This window comes from Dipteris shenzhenensis, chromosome 9, assembly GCF_047967505.1.
Source record: "Dipteris shenzhenensis isolate YYH24624 ecotype China chromosome 9, Dip_SZ_1.0, whole genome shotgun sequence".
In the NCBI taxonomy this organism is placed as follows: domain Eukaryota; kingdom Viridiplantae; phylum Streptophyta; class Polypodiopsida; order Gleicheniales; family Dipteridaceae; genus Dipteris; species Dipteris shenzhenensis.
In genome coordinates this window covers 12,303,958-12,330,251 of record NC_141604.1, presented here as the reverse complement: position 1 = coordinate 12,330,251, position 26,294 = coordinate 12,303,958, and the positions used below count along the sequence as shown (strand labels likewise).

At 43.3% G+C, this 26,294-nt stretch overlaps 1 protein-coding gene across 4 annotated transcripts in view; it reads right to left on the bottom strand.

The window, feature by feature from the left end:
* Nucleotides 1–2,200: 2,200 nt before the first annotated feature.
* LOC147898209 (uncharacterized) overlaps nucleotides 2,201–26,294 on the bottom strand; it is a 71,751-nt gene continuing 47,657 nt past the window's right edge. Inside the window, exons 2-3 of one of the 4 annotated variants that reach the window (XR_015541536.1) lie at nucleotides 2,492–3,867; nucleotides 2,201–2,385 (exon numbers count right to left, since the gene is read on the bottom strand). Coding sequence is in view for 1 of the 4 variants with exons in the window: in XM_087379251.1 (XP_087235377.1) it covers nucleotides 3,795–3,867 (73 nt within the window). In the remaining 3 variants the exon portion in view is untranslated. Of the gene's footprint in view, nucleotides 4,020–26,294 lie in introns of all 4 variants that reach the window. The other 3 variants (XR_015541537.1, XR_015541538.1, XM_087379251.1) reach the window with 3 other exon arrangements.

Below are 26,294 nucleotides of genomic sequence, written 5' to 3'. Positions count from 1 at the left end.
GCAGGAGGCATAATAAGAAAACTCTGCTCGAAAAATCTCAGTAACATAAAGGTCAAGCTATGTGCACTCATATTGATCTCCAAGCCACTTAGAACCTTGGTCCTACTCCATGGAAGCTAGTTTCGGCATCACTCGCTCATGCTCCTAGAGGAGATGCCATCGACGGAGGGCCATAGACTAAAGCTCCTCTCTACTCAAGTGAGTCATGTCAACTACCCACAAGGCCCACCCTCTCTACTCCAGTGAATCATGTCCACTGCCCACAAGGCCCACCCTCCTTCAATTGTGGGATCATAGGGTATTGCCAAAAAATATTTAATAATCTATTGTACCTCCTCCTGGAGCAAAGCATTTGGGATATGTATGAAAGCCCTTGGTGGGGCTTCCCTAAGTGTAGCAAGATCAGGGAGTGATCAGACATCATGCTCCCTGCCAGAATGCTAGTGGCTCCCCCTCCCATGCATCGCCCAATCATCCGCATAGACCTTGCCCATCGTGTCAATACTGCCCAAAAGAAAAGAGGAGATTACCAAGGAGTCCGAAGATTTCTAGGTCTCACTAATCTCTGGTGTAGATTGTAAAGATAAACTACTCCCATGTGCCCCTCTCAGCCAAAGGCATCTTTAAGAAGGAAGCTCTATCTTGCTTGTCCTCCTCGAAGTCTAGATTGTTGAAGTCACCCTCAACAATCCAAGAGTCTACATCAAGAAGGCTCTTCTGTCAACCACCTCCAGAATGCAAGGTATTGTTGTTCTAGCCCAAGGAGTCGTCTCCTTAGGTTCATGTAGCGTGAGAGGCACTTTATGCCCACATCCCATCAATGATCTCAGTAGGTGGAGTGTCCATTCGATGAGGAGGTTTGGAAGGCCCTCAAGGCCCTTGCTCTCTAGTTGTTCTCCGATGAGGATGGACTCACGCCATCCTTCTTTAGGTGCTTCTCAGAGTACATTCATACCCCCTTGTGACTGGTTTTCAGGAGATTTTTAACGCAAGTTCTCTTCTATAGTCTCTATACCATGGTTGGATTTGTTTGATCCCGAAGGAGGGGGGAATAATGGAGAGTAATCACTCTTCTAGGTACCCCATACAAGATCTGTGACAAGGTCTGGACCTTGCGGTTGTTGCCCCATCTAGTGGATATTCTTCATGACACACAAACAAGGTTTGTTCAGGAATGCAACATCTTGGACATCATCTACACTTTTTAGGAGGCACTAGATTGGGCCAGAGAGGGGTTTGAGCCTCTTTCAATCCTCCTCGTGGATTTTGAGGAGGCTTATGACAAGGTAGAGTGGACTTTCTTGGAGGGCAAGAACTCCTCTCATGCAAACATCTCTTTCATGATCAAAGAAGATGACACAAACTCAATTGTACCAAGGTGGACCTCACACGCCAACAAGCCAAACAAAACAACGAAACTTGCTTAAGAAAGAGAGGCAAGGAAGAATGATAAACGGGCAATTTGCAAGGAAGTTATGGCACTTATTCACTAAATCTAAAGACAATGTAAAGCTGGCGTACCTTCTTACAGTTTACCATATATATCTCTGATGGATGTGTAATTAGGGAGTTTATTTTTCTTTTTGAGCATAGGAGATTCTCCATGCATAGTCGCAAACAAACTCGTTTGTTGGCAAAGTTTGCATATGCTTTACAATCGTATGCTAAAAATGCGAACATGTAAATGTTTTAGCTTGCAAATTTTGGGGCTTCGGATGCATTTATTTAAGGGTCTACAATCATTTTAGCATTTCGATGAGATTTTCTTCTATGCTAGACTTTGGGTTTGGAAATATCGGTTGTATGGAATTCTATAATGCAATACAAAGTAATCTAGAAAAACTAGCAGGTATTTTCATTATGGCCACATTTGTTTCAATCATGGTCATGATGAAAGCCATTTGAAAACTGTGAATGTTATCATCTTAGGAACGTTTGTGGATCCATGGACTCCCACTCAGAGGATTTAATGTAATAGCTACTTATTGGTCCCATAGATCTTATTGGACTTCCGTAGGCATGAGTAGAACTTTCTTTTGGACTCTAAGCAAAGCACAAAATCGTGAACCCTCGGAGATGTCATGTTGTTTGTTATACTATTGCTAATATTGTTAAAGTAGATTCCAAAAGTAGCAGATGTTGATTTACATAAGGACTTAAATTTCAAAAACAGCTAAATTCAGATATCATATCAGCTTGTTTTCAGCGACAAGTTACGACAATCATCATAAACCCTCCGATTTTTGACAGCACATATGGGGTTTTCTTGGGGGATGTCACAAAGAATCCTACAATTGTCAGTCCAGCAACTCTGCCCGGGCTTCTTCCATGCTTGCTTTCTTACTGTCATTGCCTTCACCTCCTCTTCCTCCTGCGTGTGAGCATCTGAATGGATGTTAACAGTTAGAGATCAAGACATAAGATGCACATATTTTCACTGCATGTTCAAAGGCAATGCCACATTATAAGTTTAGGATAGCATCTTCTTTACCATCAAATTGTCTTTTGGCGTCAAAAGTAATCCTGTCTGCAACCCGCGCTAGCTTTATCCGTTCTCGCATTTCACAAACACATGGAATGAGTTCCAACTTCTCTTTGCTGGGCATATACTGAGATCAGAGGTAGCTTCTCAAATGCTCCCCAAGCTTCTGCAACAGGCCCATATTTGGCATACATTATCCACCAAAGCATTGCCAACAACAAGATTTTTTTCTAGCCCCTTCTGACTCTGCCAGGATGCATTTCTCGGTCCTTGTCCATGGCTTCTATGCTGCATCGAGCTATTAAGCTGCGAAGAGACCCTCCAGTTGTATCTTTTCTAGACCTTGTTGCTGGGCATATCCTCAGATCAGTGCAGTCCACGAGACTTAATCTAGAACTGGGAGCTTGTCAAGCGCTTCCCTATTTTCTGCAATTCCCCACATTTGCATGTACGTCCACCGAGGCATTGCCAAAACGAAGATCTCTTTACAGCCCCTTCTGGTTATCTCAGCATGCATTTCTTTCAGCACTCGTAGGTTCGAGACAGTAAGAACAAGAGTAAATGTGATCTCATTTGACTTTAACCATCGAGAGAAAGACCCTCCAGTTGCATATGTTCGAGACAGTAAGAACAAGAGTAAATGTGATCCCATTTGACTTTAACCATTCTGCTCTCATTCTCTACTGGCAGCTTGCCAAACGCTTCTCATACTTCTGCAACACCCAAATTTTGCGCACACCCCAAGCATTGCCAACAACATCTGTTTCCAGGCCCTTTCTGGCTGTCTCAGCATATATTTCTCGGCCATTGTCCATGGCTCCTATGCTGCCACAAAGCTTGCAAGGTGCAAACAAACATGACAGCATCCCCAGAGAGAACTCCCAGTTGCATCTGTTCACGAAAGTAACAACAAGAGAGAATGCAATCCCATTTGGCTTTAACCCTCCTCTCATTCTCTCAAACTTATGGACAACAATTTCACTCTCTCGTGCCTGGGCACATCCTGAATCGAGATCTCAGTTTAAACTGAAAGTTTGCCAATTATTTCTCAAACTTAAGATGCAACAGACCCGCACATCCACCAAGGCATTGCTAACAACAAGATCTCTTCCCAGGCCCATTCTGACTATCTTGGCAGGTATTTTTGGCCCTTGTCCATGGCCTCAAGCTTCCAAGCTGCGAATAAATGTGACATCTGCAAAGAAAACCCCCATTCTCATCCTTTGTCCATAACTCGTATGCTGCCAGAAGCTTTCAAGGTGCAAATAAACGTGACATCTGCAAGACACAGTTCAGCACTTTTCTCAAATTCTCACCAGATCCATGCTCGGCATATCCTGCAATCAGTGCACTCCATGACACTTTTATCCACTAGACCCATGTGTCTGCATACAGTAAGAACAACCATTGGCTTTACCCCTTATCCCCTCATTCTCTCAAGCATATGGAAAACTCTTTCTCTCTTTCCTTGCTGGACATATCCTGAGATCAGTTCAGTCCATGAGACCTTGCAGCTTGTCAACCGCTTCCCATGCTTCTACAATAGACAAACATTTCACATCCATATCCACTAAATCCCAACAAAAAATGATCCTTTTGTTTTTGAGAGCATATCATTTACGGTATGTGCTTTGTCAATGCATAAATAAGGCTTATATCATTTCATTAGCATTGTAACATTCATATACCTTTGTAAGACTAGAATATATCCAATCATACAAATTCAGACTTCTGTTGTTCTTAAGTCCTAAATTCTACTAAGAAAATGAAAGAGAAAACAAAAGAGCTGACTAATTTTAAAAGTTAGGCATACCTAGCGAGCAAAGCAATGCTTATGTCGTCATCAGTGACCAAGCATAAGCACCTACACTGGGTTTTCTAAAGACCCATGGAGTCTCTTGGGAAAACCAAGTGCTTACTAGAATTTGTCAAGCAAACAAAAGGGAAAGAGAAAGAAAACAAGAAATATAGAAGGTGACTAACAAATCAAGAAACAAAAGAGATCGCAAAAAAGGAATAAAAACTCTCCTCTCTCTCCCCCTCTCTCTCTCACACACACACATGTATTAATGAAACAAAGAATGACAGAATAAATGAATTATTTACAACATAAAAAACTTTAAGGGAACCACTTACACTTATGTACCGCTTGCAACAATGATGCAAAATTAAAATCCCTACTTAGAAAGCACATGCATACTCAATTTAACTCTTTTTTGAAACTAAAATAAAAACGGGCTGTTCTGCTCCCCGTTTTTTGTTTTCACCTTATGTTCAATCATTCTAAACATGCCTAAGGCTAATACATCGTAAATAAAAGACTTCGTATCTAAGATTGTGCATACTTTTTTCATTATTTTTCTGGAATTATACCTCTTGTGAATTAGCAAAGTGATCAAATTACTACTTTGAGTGATGAAAGACTCTTTAGTTGTACAAAGGCGGGAAAACCTATGGAATTGGGAAGAAATGATTCCATATTTTGCCATACGAGAAATGTTTGAGTCAATGTGAGGCAATTTTATAATGTGTAAACTACTATATTCAGGTTGTTGACGTTTATCATAAATATCAACCTCTAATCCTATGGCAGATTGAGAGTCTAAGATCCAAGAATGATGTACACACCCAGCAGTCCACTTGGAGTTGAGGTTTTCCCGCCTCCCTTGAGGTGGCCGAAGGAGCTGCCTCGTGGACTCGGGAATGGCACAGCCCCTCTCCCCCATTCTTTCCGTCTCAGTGTACACAGCCAGCAGTCCACTTGGAGTTGAGGCTTTCCCCCAGCAGTAGAGGGGCTTTCTCTTAAGATCCTTATGCAAGTCTCTCTCTCTCTCTCTTGTTCTTTCAGTTTTCCTATTCAGTTGTGTGAGTAATTTGCTCTCTCTCTCTCTCTCTCCCCTTCCTTTGGTGTTCAGTTCCACTGCACTTCTCACACTCTGAGCCCATGTGCTCCACTATGCTTATGTAGACTCTCTATCCAACGATCCCTTCCACCTTGCTGTCCGAAAAGCCAGCCTAGGTGCGCTGCCATTCTAGCTTAGTCTGCAGCTTCTTCTGGGTCACCTTCACCTCCTCAATATAGGCCCAAGGCTCCTTCTATCTGCTGTGAATTGGCTGCTCCAACATTTATAGGGGCTGGTTGCCCCCCCACAATAGCCGACTGGAACAGACCCTCCAGCTGACTCCTCCTTGCAGCCTGTAAAGTCCCCCCTCTAGGCACACTTGCAAGTCTTTTGCTGGCCCTACCTAGCCACATGGCAGGCTGTCATTGGCCCAGGAAGGTTTGCCCATATCCAGCATCATTCCAAGCCCTTTGGCCCTTCGTAACATCCATGATTGCTGTCTTTTCTGTCAGCAACAGACCCGTTCAGCCCTGTTCGAGGTCCTGGAAAACATCCAACCACTCCATATGGAGATTTCCCTGCACATGCTTGTCCTCTCCACCAAAGGACACCTGCACCACTTCTGCCCACCACAGTGACCCTGACCTGCCAGGTATCTCCTCTCTTTCTCTTCTGCCCATATGGCAGCCCATGCACTGCCCATGTGCTGCCCCTGTTGCAGCCCCGTGCCTATTACTATTGTATGGTCCACCCCCCCAACGCACTCCTCATATGGAGGCTTACACGTGGGGAGGTGACCCCAACCCTATTCCAACACAACTGAGCTGACTCCTCTGACTCTGAGCTAGCCCCCTTCTTTTGATCAGCCTTTTTCTTTCTGCAGTCCTTCACAAAATGCCCTGGCTCATTACCATAGAACCATTTCTTTTTCTGGTTCTCTTCATCTCAAGATTCCACTCCGCGTCAAATCTGTCCTTCTTGGGCTTGCCTTTGCCAGGCTTTACCTTGTCCTTGCCTTTTCTCTCTTTTTATAAACCAAAAAAGGAGCTTTCTATTAATGTTTGGAAACAAAACCATACGAGTCAGCTGTCCCAAAGGCACCAACCAGGAATAAAACCTCAAGCCTGGCGATGGGCAGCCTACATCCTGAGAATCCAGCTGACTACCTAGGGTATCTCAGGGACACGGGCTAACAACTAAGGGGGGGACTATACAACCAGCGAATCCCTCGCGGCGATCCTGCCAAATAGCAACCAAAGTGGCCGCCAGTGGAACTCGATGACCTCCCATCACTAGGCTGCAACGCACAACCCAATAAGAGAACCTTGACGCTACAAGAGCCCTCCCTGCTAGAGAGAGTCTGGACGAGCTCCAATATAGAAGCTTCCGCCGCACACTCTCCAGCTCGAGGGCGCTCCAATATAGAAGCTTCCGCCGCACACTCTCCAGCTCGAGGGCAATCTTCTGCTCCTTTGTAATGTCGATCCCCACTTGAAAACCCAAATATCTCGCTGTCCGCCCCCTCGGGATCCATTGAAAACCAATGGCTGCTTCCCAGTCTCGAAACTCCTAGACCTCCTCTATTCTTGTGAAGAAGCTGACCAACTTGGTCCGATTGATCCGAGCCTCGGAGACCTCAAAATAGATGCCCAAAGCTCCTCTGACTGCCTCTAGGCTCTATATTGACCCCTCCCATACAGCGTTGTGTCATCTGCAAACTCTGAGTCCAATAGCTTCTCCTCCTGTCGGATCGGAAGTCTTATCCCGATTCCTTGTCAATCCCGCGGCCTGACATAATAGGATATAGCCAAGCGCTTTGTAAAGAGGAAGAGGAAGGAAGCAAGGGAGAAAAAGTCTCGCTGCCAACATTGTTTTTTCCATTACGTTATCATACGCATACGTCATGTGAGTACGGAAGTATGATTGGAGTATGGTTCAGCCCCTGGGGCTGAAACATACATGACTCTAATTTTACCCCCAAAAATTCAAAAAAATATAGATTGATCATTGTACACATTAAATTGACATAGAGGTATTAAACTTTCAACTTGAAACTTGAAACTTGTATTAATTTTAAAGTCATCACTGATGAGTCGTGATTCATCATTCATGAAAGACTCCGGCTTTCAAAGACCGTAGTCATCTGGATTCTTAGATTTTGATACATAGTGTCAAATGATGGAATCATAGATCATAGATCATAGATCAATTATCAATACTTCACCAAAACATCATGATCAAAGGAACTAGATACTAGTAACTACACCAAAACATGAAAGGCAAAACATCATAAAGAAAAGGCTGCCATAGCCCAGAAATAAAGCCTGAAATGCATGACAATTCACAACCGATGAGGCTCAAGCCTCAAGCTAAATCTTCATCCTCATCCTCATCCTCTTCCTCCTCATCATCATCATCTGCATCAATGCTTGCACCCTCCTCCTCATCCTCCTCATCACTATCATCCTCATCTCCCTCGACATGGGGCTCCAAAAGACTAGAGCTGCTTGAAGCTGCAACAACATCCATTAGTATGGATGTATACTAATTTCTCGATATTCTTTGGAAGCAGCCTATTCCTTCTTTTAGTATGGATAAGAGAGAATGTGCTCCAATTCCTCTCACAAGGAGAAGCACATGTGCCTTGCGAGAGCACTCGTAGAGCTAACCGCTGCAACTTTGGGGTGTGAGTCCCAAATGTCCCCCACCATTTCACCCCTTTGTGCATTCTCTTTTCATCCTTCACAATCGCATGAGCAAATGTGCCTGACATGGACTTGTTAATATCCAACTCATCACATAAGGTGCCCTGGCTGTCAAAATCATACTTCGTGTACCACTCTATGACATCCATCCACCCATCATGCACCTCCTTGTCACCATCTGGATTTCTCTCTCTCCAAATAGGATGGAGAATAAAAGCTGCCGCATGCAATGGAGAGTGCATCATATCCCACCGGTCAACGCACAAGGCTCTAACATCAACCAGCTTTGAGGAGTCAATCCCATCAATAGTTGCTATCTTCTCGACCATCCGATCACTGAGCTCATACACAAGTCCCATGGTAGCCCCTTCCCTACCAAGCGAAGGATCTTTAAAATAGGTGCACAAAGCTTCACAATGAGTCTTGCATCCTGTCAAAATAAAGCACCCGATATAATAGAAGACACTTGTTGTGCTTTCACAGTGTGTGACACCTTCTTTCTGCAATACTCATCACTAACAACCATGCGACGCAATCCATTGTATACCCTCTCATCCAACAAGTTTGCTAACATGATAAACATGTAAGCAAACCGTGTTTATGCTAGTTTCACCAATTCCTTCTTGCTGAATTTTCTATGTATTGCTAACACGGTGTGTTTCCGAGTAACAAATGTCACAATCATGTTAGCATGTACCAACACTGGCTTCACCCATGCAAGCTCTCCAATGTCCTCAAACAGGAGGTCAAGGCAATGGCATGTGCATCTAGTATTAAAAATATGCCAATACACATTCTTCATTCGCAAGGAGGCCAACTTCTCCCCGGCATGCATTTGCTTACCTAAATCCTCATGAATCGCAGTGAACTTGCCTATGAATGATTCAATTGGTTTCCACTCCTCGAGGTCCGAAGGGAAAACATCTGCCACCATGAATAAGAGCTCTTAGAAACCAAACACAAAATTTTCAAATGGACTCATTACACGTATAGGTGAAAAAGGTACATCGATAGAAAAGCTCACAGTGTGATGGTATTCTAGATTGATTGAATGATGGAGGAAGCCGCATATCTTTTCTCATGTAAACATGTTGCACTTTTGCGAGCCATCCTTTCTTCCCAAACTTGAACTTTAAGATGCGCCTCTTCCACTCATGCAAGATGTCACCTCTCTTGCTCTTAGAAAGCTTATGTGGACCTTTGGCCGATCCTTTCATCACTATCCAGTCATTTAAGCTGTAGGTGCAAGGGATCCACTCATCTGATGCATTTCTGGTATTGTGGAAGACACAAGAGGTCACAACATTGTGTGGTCTCATAGCCCTTCTCCTCACCATACTTGCAGAGGTTGAAACAGCAAGAATGGGACTCCTACATAAGGCAATGTAGCTCCAACAGAGGCACAAAAGAGGGAGAAGGAGAGGGACAGCAGAGCAGCAGCAACAGAGGCACAGGAGAGGGACAGAGTAGCTCCAATAGAGGCACAAAAGAGGGAGAAGGAGAGAGACAGAGCAGCAGCAACAGAGGCACAGGAGAGGGAGAAGGAGAGGGAAAGAGTAGCTCCAACAAAGGCACAGGAGAGGGAGAGGGGAGAGAGAGAGAGAGGAGCTGCAGCAAGCAGGTCAGAGTAGGAGGGAGCAAAGAAATAGGGGGAAGAGGATAAATGCGTTGGATTTGGTTCAAATTTGAGTGATTTGGCAGGCTGGAGCAGAACAGTGGGGGGCAGAGGTTTTAGAAAGAGGAAGGGGAGAAGAAAAATTCACCATTTGGGCCCTACCATCCCTTTGAATGCAGTTTTGGGCTCAAGTTTTGGGCTCATGTAGGGGAGGTGCACCTGGTAGGAGGGTCAAACATGGGTTAAGAGGGGGGGGGGATGGTTTGGGTGGTCCCTAGTGTAAGGGGAGCCACCAATAGGGGCTCTCTGCAGGCCTGCCCACCCTCCACCTCAACATACCATTGCCCCACACCTTCTAGCACTCTCATTGGTACACCTCAAATCACTCTCTAATCCCTTGAAATTAGGAAACACTAATTGGAGGCCCTTTGAGACCCCAATTCTCCCCTAATGGTTGTCATGCATCCTTTTCGTACCGACCCTTCTCTGCGTGCTGTAGTTCGTGCATGTCCCACTGCACTCTTCCCTATGCGCGACCTTCTCATGCGGCTTCCTTCCACGTTGGGTGTTGTCCCATGCGCTTGCGCCTTGTTTCGTGCTCGCTCCTTCTCCTTCTCTTTCCTTCTTGGTAGTGGAACATCGAAGCTCTGATACCAAATGTGAAGAACCACTCTTCTCGTAGAATGCAAATGTGTGCAATGCATGCAGAATTTGAATGCTGATTGGCCCTCCAATGGGAAAGAGCGCCCTCGTGAGAGTACTTGTTTCTAATTCGACTTGGGAGAGAGATGGCAGATGAATGCAAGGTGAATGAAGAATGCTACGTGAGATTCACAATGAAAGGGTGATACCCTTTGATTAATGTCCCTTGAGATCAATCAAGTTCCATCTTCCCATTTACACCTACCCTTAGCCTATGACTTATGCATCTACCATTCAACGCACCTTAATGCACCCTCCCTTCCTATTACCCCTAGGACCTAGACACGTGTGTGCACATTTTTATTAATAGAATAAGTATCACATGTCCAAATTCAATGCCGTCTGAAGCAGTGGCTCCAGCTCGCGACTAGTCCTATCTACTCAGATGATCCACCGCCATAACAAATCGGTCAGTATTCATCATAAATACAAATACATGTTACACCATTGGCATATAATATATAATAATGTTTTCAATGTCTACTAATCACGGATTAGTGATTTCTCTTGTCATGACAATCATGGTCTCATGCATATTTGGCTCAGCCTTCTTGAAGTCCGTGGACACAAGTGGGCAGTATAAGTCAGGGGAGTACATCTTTGGGATACTGAAAGATGCCATTCTTGATGTTGCGGCTGAAAATGTGGTGCAGGTGTGTATGGACAATGCATCTAACTGTGTGCAGGCAGGAGAATTGGTGGAGGAATAGTGGCCTCAAACATACATCACTCCAACGACATCATCAAGCTATGGTCGTCTGCAAACCATTGCATCGCCACAACTTAAAGACATGGATTGTAGCAATATGGACTCGAGGACATTGCAATCATACAAGGATAAGATTGCATAGGATGTAACATGGCCATGAAGTTTACATTTGGATTCAAATGGGCAAGGTTATCTTAGTTTATGCCTTTGCACATTTTTGCTTCTTTATTTCAGAATATACATATGCATAGAAGAAAAACTATGTGATCCTGCAAGCGTGTAGATGAAAATGCTCTTGAAGATTTACTTGGGATGAATTGGGGAACCAGGTCAGGCGACCAAAAGGATGATGTGTTTCAATGTCACGCATGTAAAGACAATGTGGTTATTAGATACCATTTGTCATGCCAAATGTTGTATTTAGCTTTTCAGTACAGGCACTGGAAGCAAACAAATGGCCGGTGGCTTTCCCTTGACTCTAATGATAAAGACAATACGGGAATTGGAATAAGTTTGTCTATTGATGTTGAAGAGGGAGATGTCAAGAATGTGAATGTCACATCGCCATGGACTCTAAGGGATGTGTGAGAACACCTATTGGTCATGGAGGACGACATGTCAGAGTCCTTCTACTTTACCTTAAATGGTGGTGAGATCAGCCGCTGTGTGGAGAAGTGCATGCATAGTGCCAAGTTCATTCCTCCTGCAACTTTGAAGATTGCTAACAATGTGTTTGACTAGTGCAGCATTCAATGGTTTGTCTATCAAATCCTAGTTATTGCTTCAAAAGATGATGGACAATTAAATTAAAATGTTATTTCTTTTAACGTTTTCTCCTTTCACTTCATGGTAAATGTTTTTCATAAAATTTGAGAATTTTATGATTAATTTTAATTTTTAGGGTTTTCATATATATTAAGGGGTAAGAATCCTTTTTACATCACATTCTCACTTTCACATTTAGAGAGCCATAGAAACTCCCGTCCTCAGAAGTTACTCCTTCCATCAACTGCTATTTGCCATTGATTCAACTAGAACTGCGTTCCATGACTTCATCTCACGAACTGCATTTGCAAATCATGAGAAAGAACTATTTTTAGTGTTTGATAGGATTTTAGATGTCCTAGGCACATATATGGGAGCCAAGGATGACTTCTCAAATCTCATCCTTTACATGCAAGATAATTTCTCAAATTTTGCCTATACACTTGACCACACTTCAAAGAGATGGGTTCCCATAGATTACATCAAGTATCTGTTCGTAGAGGAACCCAAGTTTGTAAAGCACTTGGCCCGCTTTTGTGACAACCTTACAAACGAAGGGTTTAGGACAGTTGAAGTTCATGACATCCTAGACGCAGGGATCACAGAAAATATAAGGACCAAATTCCTTTCATGGGAGATGACATTCATCTTCCTTCTGTGGGGTTAAAGGTCACTGTGCCTTAACCCCAGTTATGTACAATACTCAAACACATATATAAATGAATGAAAAAGAAGATTAGGGTGGTTCTGCACCCACCAAAACTTGTGTGGCTCTTTGTCTCCCTCTCTCTCTCTCTCTCCTTCTTCCGTTCTTGCTTCCGTTGAGAGCATTCTCAACTGGTATCAGAGCCCGGGTGATCTAGCTGAGCGTGCGTGAATGCTTTGAAGCTCCGCAGCTCTGTGGAAGGAAGGAGAAGCTCTGTGGGAAGCTTTGTGGGTGACTTTACTTGCATCCGAGTGTGCAGAGACCTTGGAGGAACCTTTGGACAAGTCACTTTGGCTTTACGAAGTGTTTTTGAGAGCCTGTTAAGAGCTTTCAAAGAAAAAGTCGTTTTTTGAGCTTTTCCCTGTTCCGTTCGATGACAGAGACTCCGTATTGACTTGTAGAGGCAACTATTGCTTGCTTTTGGTGTCCACATTACTTCAGGAGCCTGGAAACACCTTTATTCTTGAATCCGGGATCATTTCCTTGGATTTCTGACTCACTGTGTCAGTTTCTGCGTTTTTTGCCCGGGTGTTGGAACTCAAGTTTGGAGCAACATTTGCAGATCTGTCAGTTCCAGTGGACTCAGGAGGTCCTAAAACTTCTCTGTTGCTCATCATTCGCACTCCGGTGGAGTTTACAGATAGCTCTGTTTCAAAAAACGTTTTTCAGTCCGTGTGTTGGACCCAGTGATTGAGACCACGGTTTCCAAAACCGTCTGTCCCATTGCGTTCCGGACGCCCAAAAACCCCTACCTATCAGTTCTTGCGTGATTCGGTGGAGGATTTTCAGAGTTATAAATCTTGTGTATTCGATTTCGTCTCTCTGTTATGCATTTTTCATACTAAGGTTTTGAAACCTTAGATTTATGCCACATGGAAGTGGATAAGTGTTGACTCCCATTTCTCACTCATCGGTTGGGATTTTGGAGTTCTGGCAGAAGAGAGATATTTGCAAATTTTCTTGCTGAGTCCGATTATGCAATGGCGCCCATGTTTTGAAGCATCTCAGGTTCTATTTTCAGTAGCGCTCATTACCGTGGGACTATGATTTCTTGAGCATACCTTATGCAGATCACTCTGGTTGCAGTTTGAGCATTGTGCGCTCATTTGTGGTATGCATTGGGTTGCAGTGGATGATTTATAGGCCATTTGGATGCATTGCGGTCCTTGTTGGATGCGCTGAGAGGCCCAAATTGCCTTGTGGGATGCTATTTTTTATGGACGCTTTGCACATGGATGCTATTTTAAGCTGAGGGACAGCTTTGACACATTGCAGGTGATGCACTGATAGTGCTATGCTCTCTTGGATGAGATATTATTGATGCATATGCCAGTGGACGGTGTTTATGCTTGAGTCATTTGGCACTTATTGGCATTTTCTTTTGGGCCAGATTTGCTCATATGGATGCATAGTATATGCACATGCGTCAGATGCATCTTTTGATGCTTTGAGATTTGAGTTTTGGTGATATTTCACTCTATTGTGGCATACACATTTGGGTGCACCTGGTATTTGGTGTGATTCTCTCTTGAGGCACTAGCATTTGGGATTTTGCTTTATTTGCATCATGGCATCCTCTTCCATGTCTGAAAAGGAGTTTTTCAACATTAAAAAGTTTGATGGGACAAACTTTTCTTTGTGGAAAGAACAAATAAGGGATGTGCTTATTCAAAAGAAGCAGATTAAACCCTTGGCAGGGATTGAAGCTAAGCCTGCAAATATGTCTGAGGATGATTGGAATGAGTTGGATGCATTAGCAAAGTCTACTATTAGACTTCATCTTGCAGAGTCAGTTTATTTCACAGTAGTAAATGAGCAGACTACGGAAGATTTGTGGAAGAAACTGTGTGCCACTTATGAGAAGGAAACTGCCTCTAATAAAGTTTACCTCATGAAGAGGTTGTTTGAGCTGCAGATGAAGGAAGGGGTCTCCATTGCTTTTCACTTGAATGAATTCAATATTATTTTCAGCCAGCTTCAAGCTCAGAAGATGAATTTTGATGCGGAGACTAAGGCAATATTTCTCTTATGTTCATTGCCATCCTCATGGGATACCTTCCGTATAGCTGTCAGTAACTCTGCACCTGGTGGAGTACTGAAATTTGATGATGTTGTGGGTAGCTTGTTGGCTGAGGAGATTAGACGGAAGTCTATGGATGGCAACAAGTAGGATGCAGCCTTAAATGTGCAAGGGGGTAGATCACAGTTCAGGGGGAAGTCCCAAGAAAGAGGGAAGTCTCGTAGCAAATCTAGGGCATGGAACATTGAGTGTTACCATTGTGGCAAGAAGGGCCATATGAAAAAGGATTACTACAAGCTGAAAAGAGAGCAAAAGGATAAGAAAAAGAATGCGAATTGGGGTGCAAATCAAAAGGAAGAGAGTCCAAGGGAGGACAAAGGAAAAGTGAAGATCGAGGAGATCAATGCAGTCACACATGATAGTGACAATGATGTTCTCTTCATGTCTAGTTTATCTGCAGAGTTGCTTACCACTTCAGATGATGCATATTCCCAGGATTGGATTTTGGATTCTGGTGCTTCATTCCATGTTACTCCCCATAGGGAATGGTTCTCCACTTATGATAGTGGAAAGACAGGTTGTGTGCATCTTGGAAATGACTATGCATGTGACATAGTGGGAGCAGGTGACATAAAGTTTTCTTTTGAATGGGTCTGCATTTGTTTTGAAACATGTGAGACATGTGCCTAAGTTGACCAAGAGTCTTATTTCAGTGGGTCAGCTAGATGATGCTGGTTTTCACACCACTTTTGGCTTTCAAAGTTGGAAAATTCAAAAGGGCTCTATGCTTTTGGCTAGGGGTGCCAAGTGTGGGACTTTGTATCCCTTACATGTATCAGGGGTATTTGATCATGTTGTTACAATAACCGAGCAGCCAAGCACTTCTTTGTGGCATTGCAGGTTGGGGCACATGAGCCAGAATGGAATGAAACTCTTATGCCATTTGGGTTATGTACCGCATTTGAGTTTCTCTGATTTTTGAATTTTGTGAGCATTGTCTCTATGGGAAGCAAACTAAATCAGCCCATAAAAGAAGGGGAAAGAAAGAGTTTGAAATGCTTGATTTGGTGCATTCAGACGTATGTGGTCCCATGCCTACACGGTCATTAGGCGGGGCTGAATACTATGTGACATTCATTGATGATGCAACTAGGAAAGTGTGGGCTTATGCTATAGCTCGGAAGAGTGATGTGTTCCAGGTATTTCAGAAATGGCTGGCCTTGGTTTAGAATCAGTCAGGTAGAATGCTTAAATGCCTACGGACTGATAATGGTGGAGAGTATCTCTCTCATGACTTTCAGCAATTCTGTGATACACGTGGGATTAAGAGGGAGCTCACATCCCCTCGTACTCCAGAGCAAAATCCAGTTGCAGAAAAGATGAACCGTACCATTCAAGAAAGGTTGCAATGCATGCTTTCCAATGCAAGTCTTTCTGGTGGTTTTTGGGCTGAGGCAATGAAGACTGCAGTGCATGTGATCAATAGATCACCTAGTAAGAGTTTGGATGGTGGTATTCCTGAAGAGGCATGGAGTGGCAAGAAGCCCTCTTACTCTCATTTGCGTATATTTGGGTGTGAGGCATATGCGCATGTGCCAAAAGAGCTTCGAAAGAAGCTAGATCCTAAGTCTAGGAAATGCATCTTTCTGGGTTATGGTGAAAGTGGAGAGATGGGCTATCGTCTCTGGGATCCAGAAGCAAAGAAGATCATACGCAGCCATGATGTGGTCTTCAATGAGAAGAAGATGCATAAGGCACCCATGAGGGATGTGGAAATGAGGAGAATCACTTTCCAGGATGTGAATCCACCTGCATATGTTGATAGACAGCAAGCTGTCCATGCACCAAATGTGCAAGAAATTGTACCACCAAGTACTCCCACAGGTATACAATCAAGGGTAGATGATGGATCATCTATTGGTGGAAATGATGAGCCAAATGTGGCTGATATGCAAGTGGGACAGCAAGCTGAAATGCCCTTGAGAAGATCATCTAGAGTGTCTAGACCGCCTGATAGGTTTGTTCCAGGGGTAGACTATGTGATGCTTACTGATTGCGGGGAGCCTTCTTGCTATAAAGAGGCTATGATGCATGAGGATCAATGCAAGTGGGAGTATGCTATGCAATCAGAGATGAGTTCACTTATGAAGAATAAGACTTGGGACTTGGTTTCTTTGCCACATGGAAAGAAAGCATTGCCATGTAAATGGGTCTACAAAATGAAGGTCACAGGTGATGATGTGCCTAGGTACAAGGCCCGTTTGGTTGCTAAAGGGTTCAAGCAAGAGAAGGGTGTGGACTTTGATGAGATATTCTCTCCGGTTGTGAAGATGACCACACTTAGATGCATCCTTGGACTAGTGGCAGTAGAGGATATGGAGCTTATGCAAATGGATGTCAAGACAGCTTTCTTGCATGGGGATTTGCATGAGGAAATTTACATGGTGCAGCCGGAAGGCTTTGAAGAAAAGGGCAAAGAGCATTTAGTTTGCAAGCTGAAGAAGAGTCTCTATGGTCTTAAGCAAGCACCTAGATAATGGTATTAGAAGTTTGATGCTTTCATTCGGTCCCAGGGTTTCAGAAGGAGTGAAATTGATCACTGCCTCTACACTAAAAGAGCTAAGGATAATAGCCTGATAATCTTGGCACTATATGTGGATGATATGCTATTAGCTAGCAAGAATACTTATGAGCTAGATGCATTAAAGGCCAAGTTGCATGAGGCCTTTGATATGAAGGATTTGGGATTTGCAGGTCATATTCTTGGTATGCGCATCACGCGTGATCGGATTAGGAAACTCCTTTGGCTTTCACAAAAAGAGTATGTTACAAAAGTATTGCAACGTTTCAATATGGAGGGGGGGAAGGCAGTGAGTACTCCATTGCCTCCATATGTGAAACTGAGTCATACAGATAGTCCCAAATCAGATGAGGAGAGGGCCATGATGGCCAAGGTTCCTTATGCATCAGCAGTTGGGAGTCTTATGTATGCTATGATAGCTACTGGACCAGACATTGTATTTGCAGTGGGAGTTGTTAGCCGGTATATGGCTAATCTAGGAAAGAGGCATTGGGAGGCAGTTAAGTGCATCATGAGGTACATGAAGGGTACCAAGGAGATGTGCATTTGCTTTGGTAAAGGAGACATGCGTGTACTTGGGTACACAGATTCAGACTATGCAGGGCATGTGGATAGTAGGAGATCCACTTCTGGTTATGTGTTCACCTTTGCAGGTGGTGCAGTGTCGTGGATGTCTCGTGCACAGAAGTGCGTTGCTTTGTCTACCACAGAGGCTGAGTATGTTGCAGCCACAGAGGGTTGCAAGGAGGCTATATGGCTTGATCGGCTAGTGGGAGATTTGGGGATTCATACAGGTGTACCGACATTGCATAGTGATTCCATGAGTGCTATTCAGCTAGCACAGAATCCGGTCTTTCATGCAAAGACCAAACACATTGAGGTCAGGTACTATTTCATCAGGGAGGTACTTGAGGACAAGCGCATAGAGCTTGTCAAGGTTCATACAGATGATAACCCTGCAGATATGCTGTCGAAGAGTCTACCTAGTCAGCGGTTTGAGTATTGTCGTGTATTGATGGGCATTGGATAGTATGCTCACTGGTTGTTCTCCCTTAAAGGCACATTGTCCTTTGTTGTGGGGTTAAAGGTCACTGTGCCTTAACCCCAGTTATGTACAATACTCAAACACATATATAAATGAATGAAAAAGAAGATTAGGGTGGTTCTGCACCCACCAAAACTTGTGTGGCTCTCTGTCTCCCTCTCTCTCTCTCTCTCCTTCTTCCGTTCTTGCTTCTGTTGAGAGCATTCTCACCTTCTCCAAGAAGGAAATTTAGAGAAAGAAGCCTCATCATCTAGCACCCCCTCTAGTAGAACTGCTGATCTGGTCGTCCCTAGACTAGACTCAGACATCTACATGGAAGAGAGTCTTGACAATCCAACAAAGGAGATGGAAGCAGCTCAAGCATTGAGCCTACTTCAAGAACCCCCAGTAGAGCAAGAATCTACATCGGAGACCCGTTGACCTAGACTCAGAATTATGGTCCTTGTCCCCCCTCATCATCGATGGAAAAGAGTACGTATTCCTCCATGACATAGAGATTCTTTTTGGACTACGAGACGATGAGGCACTTGGAGTCCTATCGGGGTTCGATGTTGACACAAGTGTCAAAGATCCCAAAGTTTTAGGTACCGAAGACCAGATAATGGAAGACTTTCTATTGACGACACTGGTCTCAATGAGGGACGCAGACATGTCTTTATATGATGCACAACCCTCTCATGCAGAAGCTTCCACCTCACACAGCACTTGGTTCCATCAACATTGCAAATGAGGAAGGGATAGAAGCCGATGACGATGTAGTGGTAAGTTCAAACAATATTTTTTATTTTGATGTTCTTTTAGTATAATTTGTTTTGTCAGTCTTCTAATGTTTGTTGAATTGTTGCAAGATGCGCTTGAGCTTGATGAATTCTCATCTCAACGGGGTAATGTTCGTAGCACATTTGGGCGAGATCATTCTTTAGCCCATTACCTTGGCAAAGTCACGGAGCATATCGTGGTCTTTCACAGCAAATTTTCTTCTCGAGGTCCTTCGGAGCTGCTGAAGTGCAAGGCATTATCGCATGCTATCGAATACTCCAACATTACTCGGAATGCCGACAAAGTCATTTTGGTACACTGCCTGGCTACTATCAATGCCTTTGGATCAAACATTCATGGCACGGCATTGACGGCAATGGCTATGTCCTTGACAGTAGGAGAGGAGAATGTTAGTTATATCTAGGAATCCACTAGGGGATTCAAAGGCCCCTATTCTCGATGTACTCGAACTAGCCAAGAAGAAAGATAGCCTGTGAGGCCTTCTGTATATATAAACATATATTTAAATGGACATTTCAATAGATACATGACTACATGTCTTTATTATTTGTTGTAAGTTATCATTGCTCGTCATGAATTCCATTGTATTTTGTTTAAGTCATTGATGATATATTTTCTCCATCATTTTGTTTGATCCGTTTGTTTAAGTCATTGATGATATATTTTCTCCATCATTTTGTTCGATCCAGAGAGGGCTGTCATGGGGAGGGGAAGGCTGAGGGTCAGGCTGAGGCTGAGGCTGAGAGGAAGACTGAGGCTGAGGGAAAGGTTGAGGGTCAAGCTAAGGCTGAGGGGAAGGCTGGGAAGAAGGTTGAGAGGAAGGCTGAGGCTAAGGGAAAGGCTGAAGCTAAGGAGAAGCATGGGAGATCTCAGGAGAGTTGGGAGAGGGCTCACGAGAGTTGGAGGAGGCGCCATCGGATCTAGATAGATTTGTGTGCGCGGATGCCATGGAGGTAGTGGAGCTAGAGGAGGAAGGGTGGAGATGGCGTCTAGTGGGTCTAGTAGTGTTCTTCACTCTTGCCATTGAATAATTAGAGTTAGGATTTTTTTAAACGTTTTATAAGGACCCATCATGTTTTGACATCCCTTTTAATTACATTTAGGGTTTCATCGTGCCCCTGTGCTCGCCCTAACCCCTCCAACCCTCCCAACCCTCATCGCCCTCCGCCCCTTGCCCTCTCCCTACTTGTCCCGCCCACACCCGTCGCCCTCCCCCATACCCCCCATCCCCCCCTCCCCCCACCCTTGCTACCACTCCACTCCTCCCCTTGCCCCATCCCACGCCCCTCCCTTCTCTCCCCTCTCCTTCACCATGTCCCCACTTTCCCCAACGTCGTGTGAGTACAAAAATTGTGGTCAAAATAAGCAAGATATTAAAGAGTGAGTACACAAATTGTGGTCAAAATAAGCAATATATTTATTTCATATTTGTATACAATTACACCATAGCTTTTCTTGGTGGTTGGACCCATCTGCTCCCTCTCTCACTCTAGCTTGCAACCAACGTTTGACTCCTCGACTCCCTACGGATGCTTTCCAAGCACTATGCCTTCTATTCTTTGATACAATTTTAACTACTTTTGCAAGTTCTGATGCCTTTGCCTTTTCAGACTTCAAAGTCCTTCCTAGTAAACATCTAAAAAACCAGTCGAACATCTCATGCAATGCATTGCTGTGAGTGACACTACCACCATCCCTTGAGTTCTTGAAGTAAGCTACCTTGTCTCTATAGTGCGACTTCTCCATGCCTTGTGTATTCCAAATGGACAAAGGACCCCAATTTTGTACAAACCATGGTCCGTGTGCATAGAGAATATGTTGCAAACATGATGAGAATCAAATTAGCAACAAAAACTGTTTATAAAGCAAGTGCTAAATATTACGATGGTGCCAAGATTACCATGTAATGCGTAATGTGCGACTCCCCCCATGCTTTCACCATTAATTGCATAAACTCTTTCACATCCATCCTGAACCTTTCATAATACATCTCATCGATTTAAACCTGGCAAAGAAATTTTATCAATGCATCTACCTTTGTCCATACTTTAGCTCTCAAAGTTGCTACTTGAGGATGAGAAGCCTTATTAGTCGTGCATTCACACAATGCTTTCCAATATTCCCAACCCAAACTACTTTGAGACAATGTATGTTTGTTTTTGTCGAGATTGTGGTTCGATAAGAATCTCCTTGCCTTCCCTCCACCCATGGACACTTTTGTAGGAAGATTCTGTGTTGCCCCAAACATTTTCTTATCCTCCTTAAGTTTGATATGTTCTCCATGGAATCCCATCTCCGATAAGAACTTCTCAGCTTCTACAATGCACCGTGCTGATACTTCTTGCGGAATTAAATTCCAAGCATAAACAAGATGCAAATACAACAACTTATCAAGTATGCGCAATTTTGCGTGTAAAGTACAATTGTGTATACTCTCAAGTGGGATGGGCAAGATGGGATCCCACTTTGGATCCTTCTTGTCGCGATTGAAAGCTTGCATTTGGCTGCAAGATAGAATGCAATTCTCCCATTGTAAGCCAGCCTTTTGCTTACGTTGCGAACACATGCAATAAAGGCATGTGTTCATTGCATTTGCCCCTGTATCACAACCATGCAGGCACTCGAGGGTTTTCAAATCACCAGCAAGATGCCATTCAACTTGAAAGGTTCCATGACCATCGACTATCAATGTTTGCCCTTCCTCTTGTCTTCGGATGGTCCATGGGACTCCTGTTCTATCTAGAACCCACTTCAATGTCTCATGGCACTCTTTCAGAGTCTCAAATGCTACAAGCCACCATATATCTTTCTCTGATTGCACTGAGAAATCTTGCTCTACTTCTTCATCCCATTGAACAAAGGCTAAGGCTTTATTCATAATGCAGATGTTGACTCTCTCTAACTTGTGTTCTTTCACCAATTGAGCTTCATCCATTTTGATGACAAATATGAGCTTTCCATTGCAATCTGTACAACAAAAGAGAACAATCGTTATGATAAACATGATATAGGGAATGAACCAAGTAAAGTGCAATGCTATAATGCAAGCATCTCCTTTGCATCCACAATATCCTTGAAGTCCTTCATCACCTCCTCAGCAACTTGCACATGTAGGCACTTGTGTCTTGGGTCCCTTAGTATCCCAATGACATGCTTGACTTCAATAAACTAGCTAGAGCATATGAACAGTCAATATCATCCCCGTCCATTCTTCCCATCACATCTTCCATGAAGTTCCTAAAGAACACAATAAAAACTTAGTCACAAACAGTGTAGCACAAAAGAGTGTAATCTCATTGGAACATTTGATAACAAACCTTGTAGCCCGGACTCTCCTCTTCTAGCACCACCAGTGGGTGCCAATGCATCCATGTTATGTAAGTACCTTCTTTTTCTCTCCTTCAATCCGAAAGGCATTTCTTTCATCTTTTGCACTCGTTCTTCTACCTTCTCTCGTTCCTTCTCTATGGCTCGTCAAACTTGATTATATATAGATCTTTCCAAGCCTTTTTGGGACTCAGCTAGCTTACAGAGTGACTCTTCTAATTTATGTCGCTCCAAGTCCAATGCTTTGGCTTTATCATGAAGATCTTGGTTCTCCCTTTGAAGATCCTGCATAGAGTTATGCATTGCAACAATGGTGCTATTTTGTAAATGTGCTAGCATCTCTGCTTGGGCTCTACGCATCTCGCTTGCTTGCATAGCCATTGACTGAGCATTGTTTAACCGATTACAATAACCAAGTAATCCTGCATGTTCATTTCCAACAAACCAAACTACCTCATGCATTGTATGGAAAGGAGGGCTCTTTTGGTTGATAGGATCTAAAGGATACAAGGATCCTTCTACCCAAAGGTCGAGATGCTTCTTTCCTTGCGAACGAAGACTATGGATTTTGGAAGCTCCCCTCAATCCTAGACTATGTGTGCTTGCATGTTCAGCCTCCAACTCTAAGTGGACCTGGTACTTGTTGGAGACGTCCTTGAATGGTGCCATCATTAAAGGAGTGTAGAGAAGGAGGAGGTGTGGAGATGTAGGCTTGAAGGAGCAGCACGCAGGAAGAGGGAGGGCGAGGAGGAGGAGGGATGGGGGAGGGAGAACCAATAATTGAAGAGGAGGAAAGGGAGGCAGACCAAGCATCCGTGGAGGGTGAGGAGGAGTAGGCATGGAGGAGGAGGAAGGGAGGAGGGAGGAGCAGGAGGGAGGGGGGAGGAGGAGCAACGGTGGAGGAGGAGGGAGGGGGAGGGGAGAAGGAGCAGGCGTGGAGGAGGGAGGGAGGGAGGGGGAGGAGGGAGTGAGGAGGGGGAGGGGGAGGGGAGGAGAGGGGAGGGGGAGGAGGGAGGGTGGGAAGGGGAGGAGGAGGGAGGGGGAGGGAGGGGGAGGAGGGAGTGAGGAGGGGGAGTGAGGGAGGGGAAGGGAGGAGGGGGAGCGAGGGAGGGAGGAGAGAGGAGGAGGGAGAGAATTCAAATTTCGAATTTTGAATTTGGAATTTTTTGGTTCCCACCTAGGAGTAAGAGTTGTGTAAGAGGTGGATGCGTCAATTTTACGAGCAAAAACCTATGAGCAGGTTTATACGAGCGTGTTTTTCAAGAGATTTTAAAAATAGTATTTCTTTAGGAAACATGGTTTTTACACTTTTATTTTCATTAGAACTAGATCCCTTTATCATAAAATTATACAGACTAGTCACTCATTCATTTTTACATAACATAAATCTTCTTATTCATAGACATCCCTTTGTACCATTGTTATTACCTTAAAAAAGTATTGAAAAATAATTCATTTAAGAAACGTCCCTCATAATCACTCTCAATATAATAATATTATACATAAATAATTACTTATTAAACATATCATATGGCAATATCTTTCAAGAGTTTTTATAGCATTAATAACAAGATATTTATGGACATGTTTCTACAGAAATTTAAATTACTGTAAATAAGTATTAACTTGGGCTCATATATCACTCTCATAAAATACATGTAATATTTAATACTATATATGCAAGGTTTTCCAAAATATAACCCCATAGATGTGCTCAAATGGGGTTTTCCGATCAATTTGAGTGGCTGAATGACTATATTTCGACATTGGATGTGAAAGTTACGTCACTTTTAAAAGTGCTGTCCAAGGTAGTTTCGCCAGCGAAACTACCTTGAAAGACCTTGTTCAAAGGGGTTTCGCTGGCGAAACTACCTTGATGGCTTGCTTCAATGAGTTTTCTTTGGAGAAACCCTTTCATGAAGATAGGTTGAGAGAAGTTTTTCAATGTCACCCCCTATTAAGTAAAAAGTTGTAAGAAGGATCATAAGGGAATTTTCATAGAGAAGTCTACTCTACATGTGGGTTTCTTCAAAAGCCATCCCATTATGTTCTCACCATTCCCAAAGATTCACATAAATATTCGTGTATAAAATAGGCATTCCTATAATACTTTTCATATTTCTAAGTGAAACTATGTTTTCTTCTGATCCATTTTTGTCATATTTTTGCATAGTTGGAAGCTTTTTTTTTCCTTCGCTCGGACGCTCGGAAGATTTCGCTCGGAAAATGCTCGTCCCCTGTAAGAGGTGTAAGAGGTGGGGTCACTTTTGGGCTTAATCCACCTAGGTGAGGGGGGGTTAGGACTTTTTGGGACCTACCTTGGCCCTTCCATTAGGACTAATCCATTTCTTAATCCATTCCTTATGAGGCCCTTTTGAGACCCCAATTCTCCCCTAATGAAGCGTCGAAGCCCTGTACTCGCAAACCATGTGTAAGAAGGTGCGAGGGGCAGACGAAAGGAACTTTGACAAGGGCAGTGCGGAAGCCAAGGTACGGGCAGCAAGGCTCGGGACAACAACAATCTACGATGCAAGTCTGGCTGTCATCTTGTTCCTACAGAGCTATATTTTGCCCATCAAGATAAGATTGACCACGAGAAGCTTGCTCTTGCCACACTACATCTATAGAAGAATGCTTTGATGTGGTGGTCTTTATCACAAATGGAAAAAGAGCTTATTCTTCAATGGTCCAAATTTGTAGAGCAACTTAAGGCCACTTTCATGCCTCGGAGGCATGAAGAAGAATTGACCTTCCGCTGGGAAAGGTTTAGGCAATTCGAAAACGAAAGTAACGTTGAATTTACAGCTAGGTTCTGGAAACTCTCTTTAGAGTTACCTAAGAAGACTGAGGATGATAGAAGGAAGAAGTATTTAGCAGCCCTACTAACCTCGAAAGTGATGTATGAGGTTGAAATGTTGAACCCAACCACCTTGAAAGACCTCACTAAATTAGCTGAGATTGCTGAGAGGAAATTGAGTCCTCGTAAACCCTTCAAAAAAGGAAAGGAGAAAGATATTGTACAAAATGTTAACAGCCAATCACATCCTGGATAGATACCATTTCCTTCCATGATTGACTATGAGAAGAAAAAGCTAATTAAGGAGGGTAAATGTTTCGGATGTAAGAAACATAAGCCAGGGCATCCATAGCATAAATGTCCTATTCTATTAGCCAAAATTGCCAAAACAAATTCTGTAAAAAGAAAAGGCAAAGCATCCAAGCAGGAGGGTGAGGCTTCTACCTCCTCATCCCAAGACTCTACAGTGAACATAGAACCAAGAGTAAATGCTATCCATTCAGCCAACACTGGTGTATGGATGTGTGAACTGAATAGAGAGTAGACATATTCATTGTGGAGTATAGATGGAGAAAAATCCGTGTAGAGCATCTGATAGGATGAATAGGGCTGAAATAGGAGAGTTGGAAAAAGAGATTGAAGGTCTATAGTTTCTATAGACTAAGTAGTTCTCGATCACAAAATCATCTATAGCCAAAGTCTATCTATTCAATAACACATTTGGGTGAGAGAATCATTTTAATACTGACTGGTTTGTTGAGAATATGTTTCAACTTATTGAGCAGGTTACTATAAAGAGATTTCACCATCTTGGTATTCAGAAGAGAATTCTGAGTATGAAGAGATATTGAAGAAGAATTGCAGTGGTACATCTGCATTTTGAATATTCAGCATCAAGAGGAATCAGAACTTAAAGATGGGATTTAAGTTTTGATTCAGAAGAGATCTGTACTACCAAGAGAAGATTATTTGCAGATTATGAAGAGGAGATGCAAATGCAGAAGTAAAAGAGAAGCGTACTCAAGAGAAAGAGACAAGGGAGGATCTAGAAGAGAACTTCTGCCCATTCAACTAGGAGGGAAAGTCATGAGAAGAGAAATCACTAATCCGTGATTAGTAGACATTAAAAACATTATTATATATTATACGCCAATGGTCTAATATGTATTTGTATTTATGATGGACACCGACCAATTTGTTATGGCAGTGGATCATCC